The 15,624-nt window shown below is 28.0% G+C and overlaps 5 protein-coding genes across 5 annotated transcripts in view; 2 read left to right on the forward strand and 3 right to left on the reverse strand.

Moving 5' to 3' along the window:
• Positions 1–2,044, reverse strand: part of MKS88_001334 (lipase maturation factor) — a gene marked incomplete at both ends in the record, with an annotated part of 5,201 nt that extends 3,157 nt beyond the window's left edge. Inside the window, 5 exons of the mRNA XM_067214252.1 lie at positions 1–7; positions 150–230; positions 523–671; positions 1,291–1,388; positions 1,811–2,044. The exon at positions 1–7 is cut by the window's left edge and continues 52 nt beyond it. Coding sequence (XP_067074706.1) covers positions 1–7; positions 150–230; positions 523–671; positions 1,291–1,388; positions 1,811–2,044 — 569 coding nt within the window. The remainder of the gene's footprint in view (positions 8–149; positions 231–522; positions 672–1,290; positions 1,389–1,810) is intronic.
• A 1,438-nt stretch (positions 2,045–3,482) lies between these two features.
• MKS88_001335 (Fe-S cluster assembly protein DRE2) lies at positions 3,483–5,346 on the reverse strand (the record flags this gene model as incomplete). The annotated part of the gene is made up of 5 exons (XM_067214253.1): positions 3,483–3,497; positions 3,778–3,824; positions 4,123–4,168; positions 4,406–4,630; positions 4,879–5,346. The coding sequence occupies 5 exons, from the start codon at positions 5,344–5,346 to the stop codon at positions 3,483–3,485; spliced, it is 801 nt and encodes a 266-aa protein (XP_067074707.1).
• A 1,669-nt stretch (positions 5,347–7,015) lies between these two features.
• On the reverse strand, positions 7,016–8,727 carry MKS88_001336 (uncharacterized protein; the record flags this gene model as incomplete). The annotated part of the gene is made up of 2 exons (XM_067214254.1): positions 7,016–7,936; positions 8,380–8,727. The coding sequence occupies 2 exons, from the start codon at positions 8,725–8,727 to the stop codon at positions 7,016–7,018; spliced, it is 1,269 nt and encodes a 422-aa protein (XP_067074708.1).
• Positions 8,728–10,104: 1,377 nt separating this feature from the next.
• MKS88_001337 (nucleoside transporter 2) lies at positions 10,105–11,913 on the forward strand (the record flags this gene model as incomplete). The annotated part of the gene is made up of 1 exon (XM_067214255.1): positions 10,105–11,913. One exon carries the CDS (start codon positions 10,105–10,107, stop codon positions 11,911–11,913), a length of 1,809 nt encoding a protein of 602 aa, XP_067074709.1.
• Positions 11,914–13,099: 1,186 nt separating this feature from the next.
• On the forward strand, positions 13,100–15,367 carry MKS88_001338 (GTP-binding protein Obg2; the record flags this gene model as incomplete). Its single annotated transcript, XM_067214257.1, has 1 exon — positions 13,100–15,367. One exon carries the CDS (start codon positions 13,100–13,102, stop codon positions 15,365–15,367), a length of 2,268 nt encoding a protein of 755 aa, XP_067074710.1.
• Between the last annotated feature and the right edge of the window lie 257 nt (positions 15,368–15,624).

The raw sequence follows: 15,624 nt of genomic DNA on the forward strand, positions 1-15,624 counted from the left end.
GCTATATCTGCAGTAAAAGGGGAAGAAAAAATAAAAATATGAAGCTGCTCATTTTATAAAATATCACTATAAAATTATGCATCGATATATGCCCCTTTATATTTGCGTTTGTGGGAGCCTGTATATTTTCTCAATTTAATAAAAATAACGTGAGAGTATTGAAGGGACAGGTTGACAGAAAAATAAATTTTGAAAAGACTCCAGGTGTAACCACTGCGAACTGTTATGAACTGACAAAGAAAAAAAAAAAAAAAAATAGGACAAAACAAAATTAAATTAAATTAAATAAAATTAAATTAAATAAAATGAAATAAAATAAATAAAATGAAATAAAATAAATAAAATGAAGTAATATAAATAAAATGAAGTAATATAAATAAAATGAAGTAAAACAAAATTAAGGTATATAAAATAAAAACTCATGTTTGCGCTTTATTCGTTCCCCTTAATTCCACATTATGCAATCATGGCATAAAAGCCACTCATTTTTGTTCGTGCCTCTTTTAATTTAATTTTCATTACCAAACTTATGAGCTGCTGAATTAAACAAAATTTTAAAAGAAACTAACCGCAGAAGACAAATTACTAATGTGTTTGAGTTTTTCAAATAGTAGCTGTCCGATAAATTTAAAAATATTAAAAGAAACCCCAACTCATTCATTAATAAGTCGCTGAAGGGAAAGAAGGGGAAATAAAAAAGACATAAATTGGGGCACACACATATACACACACGCAAATAGGAAAATATGCATATACATATATACATATACACTCATGTATATATATGTGCTTGTGTGTGTGTATGTTTTCCCCGTCTTGCTTAATTTCTCTCATTAATTTTTTCCTTTTTCAGTTTCTTCTGTACCACTGAAAAATCATAAAATCCCTCATCACAATTTTGAAGCAAATGTGCAAAATAAATAGGACAATAAACAAAATCAAGGAAAGAAATATTCTAAAAAAATCATTCTGTATACGTTTTTGAATTAAAAAATTTAAAATTGATAACAATACCCCAACTTTGCAAAATGTCTTCACCTAATTTTAAAATAATTATTGAGCATACACAATGAAGGAGTTGTTTCTAATGTTGTAAAGTTTCTTTTGTTAGTTTGTCAGTCTGTTTTTTCTTTTTTCTTTTTTCTTTTTTTTTTTTATTATTGACCTTTTTGACTTATTTTTATTTCCTCAGTTTTTCCCAGCTTTTCTTTTTTCTCCTCTCATCTTACCTTTATCCTCTTCCTTATTACATATTTCCAGAATTTGTACACAAAAAGCACTATATGGTACACTAAAAAAAAGTCAATATCTTTTAACTTTTTTTTAATCTTCTTCAGATATTTATCTACTGGTAATATTCCACATCTTAATCCAATTAATAATTCAACCTAGAGATTAGGAAAAAAAATAAGTAAAATAAAAAAAAACAAATCATCATTTTGATTTTCGTCTAACGAGTACCAGAGATATGACTAGTTAAAATGTTTTAAAATATAATGTAGAATTTTTATTTTATTTTATTTTATTTTTTTATATTATTATTTTTTTTTATATTATTATTTTTTTTTATATTATTATTTTTTTTTACATTTTTATTTTTTTTTATATTTTTATTTTTTTTTATATTTATATTTTTTTATTTTTTTTTCCTTTTTGCAAAAATAAATATGCGAGGGGTAACACAATGCGGAGTTCTCTATAATTATGTAAATATGTGTTAGTCGAATGCCCATACAGTTACAATCGCACATGCTGATATATATATATACGTATTGGTTAATTTTTCAATAATTTTTTCTCTTCGTAGTACCTGCACTCCTAATGATAGAAAAGATATGAAATACAAAATATTCGAGTACGTTAGGATGTAACGCGACGTTGTTAGATGCAAGTACTTGTCTAGATTGTTAATAGTTGATATACAAAATATGTAAAATATAAAGCAAGTGATTACACAGCAATTTTGTTTCTTTAATTTAAGTTTGTTATGATTGTTTTCCTTAATATTATAACTACTACAATTATTATTTTTTATTACATCCATTATTTTTATTTAAGCAGCACGTTAAGTCGTCCTCACACGAGAAGAAGCAGATGCGCATAAGCATATTACTCACAACAACAAACGTGCCCGCATATGCGTAAAATATACTCCTTATGCTACATACAAATATATACGCACAAATGTGTACACACAAATATATACATACAAATATGTACACACAAATATATACATACAAATATATACGCACAAATATATACATACAAATATATACGCACAAATATATACATACAAATATATACGCACAAATATGTACATACAAATATATACATACAAATAAGGGCACGTGTATGTATGTATGTATGTATGTGTAAATGTATATCCCATTAAGCGTTTGCACAATAGTACGAAAGTCGACGCATTTATTTTAATTTATGCAACTGCATCTCCCCCTTATATTTAGCTTCACGTTATATTTTGTTTTGATTCATTCGTTAGATTTAACATTTTTCCTTCTAATAGAACAACTTATACTGTTCATTATTTTTATATGTACACAAAGTAAGTATAATAAGCTTGTTCGTTAAGGAAGCTTTTTTATTTTATTTTTATTTATTTTTTTTTTCAGCAGTAAACTTTTTTTTTTTTAATTTTCATTAACCCAAATAAGTCTATTAAAAAATTAGAAAACTTCCTTATAAAAGTCGTGTTTTACACTAAGGCAAATATATAACTTTATTCATTTTGTATCAAAAAAAAAAAAAAAAAAAAAAGGAAAACAGTGCGAGGAAGTGAACTAAAATAGATTTTTTAATTTTCAGCGCAGGCACAAAAATATGCTTACATACACGAATACATATATATTTTATAATAACATTAAGAGAAAAAGGAAACAATTCTTTGCAGGCATGAAAATACGAATTAAGTAGTCTCATGAAGCATAATATTTTCCAAAAATAATAAAAACGAATACACCACTAAAGAATATTGGGTGTTTATTTAAAAAAAAAAAAAAAAAAAAAAAAAAGTTAAAGGCTTTAAAAATTTTAAAAGTATAAGACGTGTGAAACGTGTGAGAAATATACGAAGCAAAATGCAGTTATAACCACTGGAATGATATAGTATTATAGTGTTTAATTAAAAGGAAAAAGGGAACTAAAATTTTTGTTCCATAAATTAAAAAATAAAAATCAAACATTGGTCTCTATGCAAAAGGGAATTCTTTTTTTTTTTTTTTTTTTTTTTTTTTTTTGTTCTTTTAATATATATTACTTTATTAAATTTCATTATATCTTATTTTATTTTAATTTATTTATTTCCCATAAAATAGGGGTACAAAAAAATTATTCCAACAAGTCGTTCATAAAAAAAAAAAATTTACATATTCATTTAAAAAAAATAAGAGACTAATTTTATAAGCATTTTTTTTCATATAGGTAAGAATAATTTATTATTTGAACAGATGGCCCCAATTGTTAAATCAGTTAGATTCATTCTGACGGTAAAAAATAAAACAAAAAAAAAAAAAAAAAAAAAAAAAAAAAAAGATAGAAAATAAAGGGATATACAATGAGAAAAACGAACAGATAACAAATGTAACGTCAAGCAGTAAATTGTACATTTAAAAATAAATACACAATGGAAATTATAAAATATAAAATGCAAAATGCAAAATGCAAGATGCAAGAAACAAGAAACAAGATGAAAAACCGTTTTACAGGTATGCGTGAAAAATAATTTATTTTACTTATTTTCAAAAGTTCACTATAACTTACATTCAAATTAAGCTTTACATTTTCGCCCGGTTGAAATGCTGGTAAACCTGGAAATTTCAAAGGGAAAAAAAAAAAAAATTGAAATAAAACAAAGTAAAATAGAACGATATGAAACAAAATGGAATAAAATAAAATATAATAAAACGAAACGAAAGCACAGTATATGACATAAAGACAAATGCATGAGCTATATAACAGATGCAAATTAACAACACATGAACATGCGCACATATGTACATAAGTGTTTGGGCTTGCAGGTCAACAATAAACATGTTAAGGCGAAAGAGCACTTAAAAAATATAAAGAGAAAAAGCTTCAAAAAAAGGCAAAAGAATGAAAACAAACCTTTGTAAGGGCAGGATGCACATCTGAAGGCATCTCCCAGATAGCACTAAAGAAGGAAGAGTGGGGAAGAAAAAAAAAAAAAAAAGAAATCAAATAACAAATTAGGTAAACTGAACATTCGCTTGTCCTTTGTTGTATGTACATTATACACACACATGCATACACATATACCAACATTAATTCATGGACATACACAGAAACATACGAGCGGATACACAACAACACACTCAATCCACATATGCAGTCGTATATATATATATATATACATGCATGAATGCATTACATTTCCGCAAGAAGAAACTACATTTTCAGTGATATATTCGACATTTTCACCAATAATAATTTTCTCCTGATTTATTGCATTTTTCTTTTTCCCACAAGTACAATTATCACAAACTCGATTTACAACTTTCTTTTTGTCATCCTCATCTTCATATGCTTCCCCTTCTCCTGAACTTAAATCATTTTCGTCTTTATTCGATAAAAAGTCCGGTTTCTCAGCCGTTACCTTGAGAAAAAAAAAAAAAAAAAAGTGATACGGTGATAGACATATAAGATGAACGAGAGAAAGAAGTGTAATTAAGGGTATAATCATTAAAGAAGATATAAAAACAAATTCAATCAAAACTACTTGTACGTACTAAATGTTTTCATATATTTAGCATGCGGAACTAAATTTCGATGCAACAATTCCAGCATTTATTTATTCACGTATTATGTTATGTGCATTATATATATTATGTTCTGTACACTTACATTTATAATGACCCCCTTCTCAGCAAAAGTAGTTTCGTTTGAAATATTGACGAAGCCATTATATAAGCACTCTTTCTTCAATTTTTTTAAAATTTCTATATTGTCTTTATTACCGCTCTTACTGTTGCTGTTATTACTTCTGTTCCTGTTACGCTTCTCTGGCGATTCGTGCTCAGCACTCTCATCATGCGTATCACTGTTGTTATTTATATATATGATCAGCTTCAATATCCCATTTTTATTTAAACATTTTTGCACTTTAAGTAAAATACTGTCTTCCAATTCCCACAAAAAAGAGTAGTCCTTATAAGTATACAGTAATATATTGTTATATTTCTTATATATTTTTTTTTTTTTAAAATTGAACACACTAATTGTTGGTACAAGCATTTCGTAGTACTTTTTCCTGAGCAACTCACAAGGCCCATCGTCATTTAAAATTATTAAGGTTTCTTCAAAATTCATCATTTTAAAAAAAAAAAAAAAATAATATAATATATGTTTGTGCCCCTTTTATAAATATAAACTAATACGTACGAAATGTTCACACGATACACTTTTTTTATTCTTTCACATTTTAGCTCCCCCTAGTTGAACAAAAGTATCACTTCATTTTTTTTACTTTATCTTCTTATTTCGTTATATTTTTATTTTTTATGGGGAATACTATTTAAAAATAATTATGCTTTACTTCGCATCCTTTTTATTTTATTTATTTAATAAATTATTTAAAGATCTATATATCTATTTTTTTAATTAATTGTTTATCTATTTGTTTAATTGTTTATCTATTGGTTTAATTAATTATCTATTAGTTTAACTATTTATCTATTTGTTTAATTGTTTATCTATTTGCTTAATTGTTTATCAATTTGCTTAATTGTTTATCTATTTGTTTAATTGTTTATCTATTTGTTTAATTATTTATCTATTTGTTTAATTATTTATCTATTTATTTTATTTTAATTCATTTTTTTTTTTTTTTTTTGGCAATTTTGATTAACTGTCAATGCAATTTTGTTATACTTATGTCTTCAAAAGTCGAGGAAATTAAATGACGCTATTTTCAATATTTCGGAAAAAAGAAAAAAGAAAAAAAAAAGAGATCAAAGGCGAACAAAAAGGGGCTTGCTGTTTATTCAAAAATTAAAATGTATTAAATTATATCAAATTATATCAAATTGTATCAAATTGTATCAATTTGTATTAAATTGTGTTAAGTTGTATTAAACTGAACTAAATTAAACTGAATTAAATTAAACTGAATTAAATTAAACTGAATTAAATTAAATTAAATTATATTTTTCTCATCTTTTCTTTTTTTTATAAAAAAGGGTACAAAAGAAAAACATATTTGTTTCTTCCTTTTTTCTTCCATTTTTGCTGATGCCATGTGCCGTCAGATATAATGAGCTACGACAAATTTGATACGCATATATATATATCAGCCCCTTTTCCCTTACTATGCTTTTGTTTTCTTCGAACTGTGTAATAATGCCAATAAAACAAAAAAAAAAAAAAGAAAAAAAAAGTTGCACAAAAAACACGAAAAAGTATCCAAGCAACTCGTAAAAGCTGCCAAAAAAATTGCCAAAAAACTGGCGAAAAGTGCCTGAACAAAAATGCAGCTTAAATTGGGGGACAGGCTTTCAAACGTCAAACACAAACTTGAAGTACGAAAAGGTACTTAACAACAAAAAAAAAAAGGAAAAAAATTATGCATAAAAATACGAAACAAATACAAAACAAATACGAAACAAATGCGAAACAAATGCGAAACAAATGCGAAACAAAAGCGAAACAAATGCGAAACAAAAGCGAAACAAATGCGAAACAAAAGCGAAACAAATGCGAAACAAAAGCGAAACAAATGCGAAACAAAAGCGAAAAAAATTCTTGTAAGCCTTTACAAAATGGGGAAAATAATGCAAAGATATAGGTATCTTTTAATATTATAATTTTAAAAAAAATATATTTACGCAAAATTTGCGTGAAACTTATGTGAAACTTGAGTGCAATACACACCAAATCTTCGCCAGATTTACACGAATTATAGGAGAAAAATTAAATGTGCAGGTATAAAATTTTTTATTTTTAAAAAAAATATGAACATTTAGGGTTTTTCCAACTAACTCCGCTATTTAAAATTGTAATATTTTTTTAAAAGTTCAATATCAAAATCTTCACCATCTTCAAACGATTCATAATAAGTCTCGTCTTCATCCATTTTTTCTTGTTCATCGTTACTTAAATCAATTTTACTGATATATGAAAAACGTTCGCACTGTTCTTCCTGCCCTTTTGTTTTCCCATCTCGTGCATCGTCCTCTGCTGTAATAACATCACTCATGACGCTTTTTCCAAATAACAGTTGACTATCACTAGTGCAGTTATGCAATTCGTTATTTAAACAGTGAGTTCCATTGAGCAAATTATTTGCAGCACAGTGTTCTTCATACGAATTAACTACGCTTCTGCCCTTTTGTGGTATTAAAAAGGTCGTAACCTCCGCTTCAACACCCTTAATGCCTTTTTCCATGCACTCCTTATATTCATCAAATTCATCATATTTTTTAAATTCATCAAATTCATCATATTTTTTAAATTCATCAAATTCATCATATTTTTTAAATTCATCAAATTCATCATATTTTTTAAATTCATTATATTCATCAAATTTATTATTTTCATTATTATCATTATTTTCAATTAACATGTGCTCGTAGGGGTTTTCACTGTCTAACGACATGGTACCAATCATACTTATTAACGTATTTTCATATTCTTTTTTCAGCATATATTTCAAATCTTCTTTTGTCAATTTTAAAACCTCATTAGGTGGTAATAAACTTAACTTTTCTTTTAATTTTCGTTTTCTTTCTCTATTTAATTTTATGGAAATTTCCCATATAAATCGACCAATGTTCATCCATAAACTTTTCGTTGGTTCACAGAATATCATTTCTAACTCTAAAAAGGAGTTTAACATACGTTCGTTTATTCGGACAATAACTGGATGCATGTAGCTCCTCTTCATTTCTTCAACGACTAAGTAGGCCTATATGGAGGGGGACAGGGGGAAAATGTAATGAAAAGGATGGTGATGTACGAAGATGAATCAGATGCAACATAATACGATAACGTGAAAATGGTATAACCAAACGTAATAGAATAAAATATAATAAAACATAATAAAACATAATAAAATATAATAAAATATAATAAAATATAATAAAACATAATAAAACATAATAAAATATAATAAAACATATTAAAACAAAATAATATAAAAGGAAAAAAATAAAGGGCATACAGCAAATACGTCTAGTACAATATAACACAGCTGTGATGTGGAAGCTGTGTAAACAAAAGGAACAAAAGGGGATGGGGGGAGGAGAGACGAGGACATTCGAAAACGAGAATGTCCAAAATGCTCTCTCCTTACTGTATCATTTACTTCTTTAAACGTTAGAATAATATAATAATATTTCATATGCTTACATTTTCATTTTTCTTCCTGTGATTTAATATATACGAGAGTACAAGTATAGAATAAATAACTTCATCATATTTATATCCTTCGTTCAAATATTGCTGAACAATATTCTCAAATAAGGTAAAGTTGTATTCACACAATGAATTCCATAATTTAAAATAATATATTCTTTTTATTACATTCTCATTTTTTCCATTCTTTAATTTATTGTTTAAAAAGACTTTTTTATTTTCATACTGATTGAACACATAGTCCTTTTTTAAAATTAAGGAATCCTCATTTACTCGGGGAGCGCTATACACATGTTTCGTGAAGTAAATCGACGGGTATATCTTTAAATGCCTTTTTATCATTTTATAAAAAAAAAGGAAAAAAAAAAAAAAATTATTATCCGTAAGATGTTTGTAAGCTCTGCTCCATAATGACCCGGGCGCGCGTAAATTAAAATGTGAACGAGTACATATGATTACGTATATATGGCTACGTACTTACGATTGTGTACATATGGTTACGTACTTACGATTGTGTACATATGGTTACGTACTTACGATTGCGTATATATGGCTACGTACTTACGATTGTGTACATATGGTTACGTACTTACGATTGCGTACATATGGTTACGTACTTACGATTGCGTACATATGGTTACGTACTTACGATTGCGTACATATGCCCATGTACATGTATTTACGTATGACTACTGGGCTGAATGGCTCCGCCAAAGAAATCAAAATTTGCTACAAAAATAGCCGCTGTGTAATGTTTCAAAAATATAATGAGCTCTCTAACCAATTTAAACAAGTATATATTTTTAATCCTTGTTATAATAATATAGTATATAGTTGAATGTTCCCTCATATATTTTTTTTTTTATTTCTTTTTCTTTTTTTTTTTTTTAAAAAAATAATTTATCTCCTTCAAAATGAAGATGACCTAAAAAATAAGATAACCTTTATTCAACATATTTGAAATTACATCCAATTTGGGGGTATCCCATTTAAGCATGCAAAAAATTTGCTGTCATGATAAAAGAAAGGCACGATACATAGTCATATATATATACATATATGTATACATATATATATGTATACATATATATATATGTATGTACGTTTGTATACGCGTATGCATGTATTTATGTATATGTACTTACATGTATGTCGCTACTGTTAAGTTTAAGCATGCACTTCCTGCATGCTTAACATTATATAATATTGTATATATGTTCACTAACATATTAATCAAAATTAAATCCTTTTTCGCAAAATAATCCTCATCTCATATAAATTCAATAATAAAGCAGTTTTTTATAAATAGAAAAAAAAAAAAAAAAAGAAGAAAACATAAGAAAAAGATAAAAAAAGTATAATAAAAAGATAAGAGATACGAAAAAGATAAAAAAAAATATAATAAAAAGATAAGAAGAGATACGAAAAAGATAAAAAAAAATATAATAAAAAGATAAGAAGAGATACGAAAAAGATGAAGAAAGGATACAAGGAAGCAAATTAAAACGTAACAGAAGATACGAAAAAGGAATGTGTTAAAATGTGGTCATAAAATTCGACTTCAAATAAACGTTCACACGTATTCAAATAATTCCACAGAAAAAGGGAACATTAAAAGGGGAAGGCAGTTATTATAAGCGAATCGAAAAGGCATACAAATTCGTGTATATATACGTGTATATACCAGCGTATGAGCACGCGTTTGCTGCTATTCCAAATATGGGCACGTCAAAAAACGAGGCAACTCCTACTGGGGAAAGTGAAAGACACAAAGAGGGAGGGATATCAGTTGAGATTGTAGATAACAAAGGAACAAATGAAAAGCTTGCTAAGATAAATGAATGTAGTAGTACTAGTTGCAGTAGTAGCAGTAGCAGTATAATCATTTTTGCAAATATAACAATATGCTTGATGGGAATGTCTTCTGTTCTTTTATATAATTGTGTGCTAAATACAACTCCACATATACATGCATTATTAAATAAGGATATAATTGTTTCTTCAACTTTTTTTCTATACTTTAGCGTATTAGTATTTGTATCGTTAATTAGTTCCTTGTTTATAGATGTAAAAACAAGAACTTATGATATATGCTTTGTTTTGTCGTTTATTCTACAGCTTGCTTATCCCTTTGTGGTAAAATTTTATTATGACAAAACTTTATTTTTTTACATTCTTATTGGTTTCATTGGAGCTACTTGTTCTATGATGAAAACTATGATTTTCTCAATTGCTTCTATAGTTCTAAATAGTTCAAAAGTTATATGTTTATCATATGGATTAACTGGTATATACTCACTTCTAATTACATCAACCTTTTTTTATTTTATTTTTAAAATTAATAAGGATATAAATAAGCTGATGTTTTCTATATTTGTTACCTGTATAATTAATTGCATCTTCATACTAATCTCCTTCATATGCTACACAATAATGAAACAGACACACTATTTTAAAAAAAAATTCAAAATATACGAAGACGAAAGAGAAGAGAAAAGAAGAACAAGTGGCTCTTTTTATAATGAAAGGGTATCAGAAAACAAAACCACAAATGTTGAAGAAGAACAAATGGTAGATGCATCCTATTCTTTAAATATTGGAAATAACATGCAAGAAGAAGGTCAAGCGGGGGGTAACACAATCGTTCCTAGCTCCTTAGGGGAAAGAAGCGGAAAAATAGGAAAAATGGGGAAAAATGGCAAACTGGACGGAAGTGAAAATGTAGAGGTAGACCGAAGGAAGGACCTATTGGAAGATTCGCCTTACAGCAATAACAATTGCATCGATCGTGGATCCTCCAAAGTGAAGGAGGAACAGTTCACATTACACCAACAGGGAAAATTCAAAGATGCAGCGATAAAAAGTATGGAGAAGGAGAAGGAGAAGGGTAAAATGATATCACCGTTCGAAGTAGCGTGCACACAGAAAAACTATTTTTTATGTAAATTTTTTCCATTTAACATGAGTCGAGAAAACATTATGAAGCAAGCAAGAATTAAAGCATTTTTATATAAAAAATCCTTAATTTTTTTATTCTGCACTTTCTATAATATATTTTTAAAAATTGCAGTTTTTCCAGTTGTATGCCCAGAAATGTGGACCAAAAATGTAGATGAACGATACATATTAATTGGAATGGTTCAAATAGCTGATTGTGTTAGTAGAATTTTCCCAACATTTTCAGAAACCATCCCGATTTTTAAATTTACACTTTTACCACAAAAAAAAGTATTGTTATATTCTCTTTTAAGAACCATCTTGTCTATATTATGCTTAATTATACCAATAGCAAATATTGCCTTACTCCAGAATTTCGTTTTTAAATGTTTACTAATTTTTTCAAATATCTATTTAAATGGTTGGTTTGTTACCTTATCCTTTATTAACATTTCGGATGTTCTAAAACCGTATAACTCTATGAGTAACGTTGCTATTGTTAGCAGTTTTGGATCTACATTACTCCGAGTGGGCTTACTAACAGGCTACGCCACTTCCACCATTTATAAATATGTTGTTACAAGGCTTTAAACTTCTCCCTTACCAACACAACCACTAATATTAGAACCACACGGACATGCACACATCATTCTTAGGCTACCTTCTTTTGTTCTTTTGTGCGGCATCCTGCAGGTTTTTCGAGGCCTTAACCGCGTAAACCCACATACGTACCAATACACTGTGTTTTTATATGTAATCATACATTAACCCATTTTGATTTATTTTATTATATATTTTTATATTTTTTTATATTTTATTTTATTTTTTGCATTTTATTCTTTATTATATTTTTTTTTATTTTTTTATATTTTACTTTATTTTTTGCATTTTATTCTTTATTATATATTTTTTTTTTTAAAAGATTTCCTTCCTTTTTCCTTTTTTAACATGTATACTACACTAATAAAAGTGTATTCCGTAATATAGATATGCTCCATGCATGCATACACAACAACTCCTTATTTGAACATAGTCAATACGTGAAAGAAGTACACGTGTGTTAATACGCCTATAGCACACGCGTATGAAGTTTGTTTTTTTTTCTTTTTGTTCCACTCTTTAATTAATCTTTTATTATTCTTATTTTCACTCGTTTATTACTCATTTTTGTTTTACTCTTCTATTACTCTTTTATTACTCTTTTTATTTTACTCTTTTTTTTTTTTTTTTTCTTTTTTTTTTTCGCCCATATCGTACTTCTTCATAAGTAAGAGTAAAGCAGCATAAGTTACGTATTATCCACGCGCAAACATAGCATATATAAAAAATATAATAAACTTGCACCTATTATTTTTTACATAAACGACAAACATGAATATGAGGAAAAATAATTTCAGATAGAATCGCTATAATTCAATTCGGCTGAATTCAGGTGCAATTCGATTCAATTCGATTCAATTCGATTTAATTCAATTTGGATTAATTCTATTTAATTGAAATTATTTTTTTTTCTATCACCCCCCCCACCATCAACTGTTTTACGTAACCATTTACGTCCACCCGTATTGACCATTCTGTCACTTGTGAAAGAAGTAAATACATCTTTCTGTCCTTAGGGCATATATACATACGTTTGCACATATATGAGTTACACATCTGAATATATAATTTATCGCCCAGTTAACTAGTTAAATAGTTATCCAGTAATCTGGTCATCCACTCATCCAGACTTCCATTAACCCAGTCAACCCCTCAGTTGCGAGCGCGATCCTCTATTATGCTTCTTTCAAAATTGCCTGTACGTGCTCAGAAAAAATTTAATTTTTCATGCTCCTCAAAAAGAAAGATCTTCGCCTTTTCAAAAAATGAAAAGATTGCAAAATTAGCCATTCCATATAAGCAGAAAAGGGTAAATAGCTCCATACAAATAAGCAAATGCATTCAAATAAATAGCTCCATACGAATAAGCAAATGCATTCAAATAAATAGCTCCATACAAATACATAAATGCATTCGAATAAATAGCCCTATACAAATAAGTAAAGCCTGTTTTAATTCCAAATCCGAGGAGCTCCAACGTTTACAGGAGGGAGGAAATCCTTATGAAAACAGCGAGTGTATTTACGTAAAGAAGGGGAAAAAAATTGTTATACTTAAAAAAAAAAAGAGCGAAAAGAATAATGCTACCAAATCTGATAGTTATATCGAAGGAACTCAGCACAACTATTTAGGTGAAAGTACGCGAACAAAACATATAACATCGCACATTAATCCTTTAAGGGAATATCTTGAACCGTATGACAATTCGAATCAAAGAGAAGCTTATACAAAACATGCAAAGAGTTATGTTAATGTAAACCATAAAGAAGGAGCACGCAGCCTTACTGATAACTCAACCACCCTTAACTACTTTACTAATAACATGGAAATTCACAAGGAAATAGATGGACTCAAGAACAGGGAAAACGATATTTCAAGTAGTTACAGTAATGGTACACACATCTACACAAGTGCACTAGAAGACGATGTGGACAAAATGAAGAACGAAACTATGATGAAAATTCTAACTCAACCTAGTGAACATATAATGATGAGGAATGAAAAAAGATTCTGTGATTTTCTATGGGTAGTAGCAAAATCAGGAAAGGGTGGAAAACCTAATTATAAAAAACAGAGGAGTAGAAAATTAAAAGGAGAAGGATATGGTGGACATGGTGGTAATGTTATACTAAAAAGTAAAAAGAGCGTATATGATTTAATAAAAATAGAACAGAAAATAAAAGCAAATGATGGTGAAGATTATAAAGAAAATAGTAGAGGAAAAGATGGTAAAGATAAAATAATCTTTGTTCCTGTTGGAACTATAGTAAGAAAAAGACTCTTTTGTAAAAAAAAAAATGAAAAAAATAGAAAAATTTTTAAAAGTATTTTTTGGTATCAATTTTTAAATGAAAATGAAGAATTATTAGTAGCTAGAGGAGGTAAGGGAGGAATATCTTATTCTCTTTTTAAAAAACATGATTTTAGATTACCAGAAAAATGTGAAAAAATGCTACTAGAACTGGAATTAAGACTACTAAATGATGTTGCTTTTATTGGTATTGAAAATAGCGGTAAAACATCCCTTTGTAGTAGTTTAAGTAAATATTATGGTAATATTAATACAGATATGTTTACCACTACTATTCCTCATATTTCAAATATTAATTATATTGATGGCGTTCAGATTACCTTATTGGACACTCCTTTTTTATTTCATAATGCTCATAAAGACAAACTTAGAGGAAAGAGAATATTAAGGCATTTGTATAGAAGTAAACTAGTTGTATACGTTATAGATGTGTCCAGTGATAAACTAACTAATGTAGACGATCTGCAAGTACAGGATCTCTACCTTAACAGCTTAAAGGGGAGGAAGTATACGGAGGAGGAAAAAAGAAAGGGAAAGAAGAAGCACAGGAAGAGGGGCGACCATAACAACAACGATAACGACAGCGATAACGACAGCGATAACGATAGCGATAACGATAGCGATAACACTGCTTCCAATATGAAGAACTACTACGACGATTCGATAAAGCAAATAAGAATGCTGAGAAACGAATTGTTTTTGTTCAATCCGGAATACCTAGAAAAAAAAGAGTTAGTAGTAGCAACCAAGTGCGATATGTTACATAAAAACACCTTACTTAACTTAGACTCCCTATATTTTCGATTGAAATGCATATATCCTCATATGGAAGTAATAGGCACATCTGCAAGATTTGGTTTAGGTATTAAATTGTTAAGTAGGAAAATCAGGGAACTCATATATCCTCAATATGTACTACAAAATAATAAATTATATGCCAAAAATATAGAAGATTATGTTATACCTACTTATACTCATTTTATAGAGGGGAAAAAAAAATTGCAAAATTATGAATTGCCTGAACATATTAAACATATATATGATCGTAATTATTTGGAAAATTTTGACTATTTTTTGAAAAAAAAGGGTAAACAAAATATACAAATCAATGAAAAAGAAATTAATGTAACATAATGTAATACTTCCACACCCCCCATTTCTGAGTGACTACAGAGATACCTAACACGCGTATGCCAAGAAAAAAAAAAAAATTTCTTTTTTATTTTTTTAAATATAACTTAGCCCACAAGGAGGCTTTACGCAAGTCTTAAAAAGGATAAAATGGGAAAAACGGAACGAGTGGAACGATGAGAGAAAAAAAAAATAAACAAATAAACAAATAAATAAACAAATAAATAAACAAATAAACAATAAACAAATAAACTGAATAA

This window comes from Plasmodium brasilianum, chromosome 5 (assembly GCF_023973825.1).
Source record: "Plasmodium brasilianum strain Bolivian I chromosome 5, whole genome shotgun sequence".
NCBI classification, from domain to species: Eukaryota; Apicomplexa; class Aconoidasida; order Haemosporida; family Plasmodiidae; genus Plasmodium; species Plasmodium brasilianum.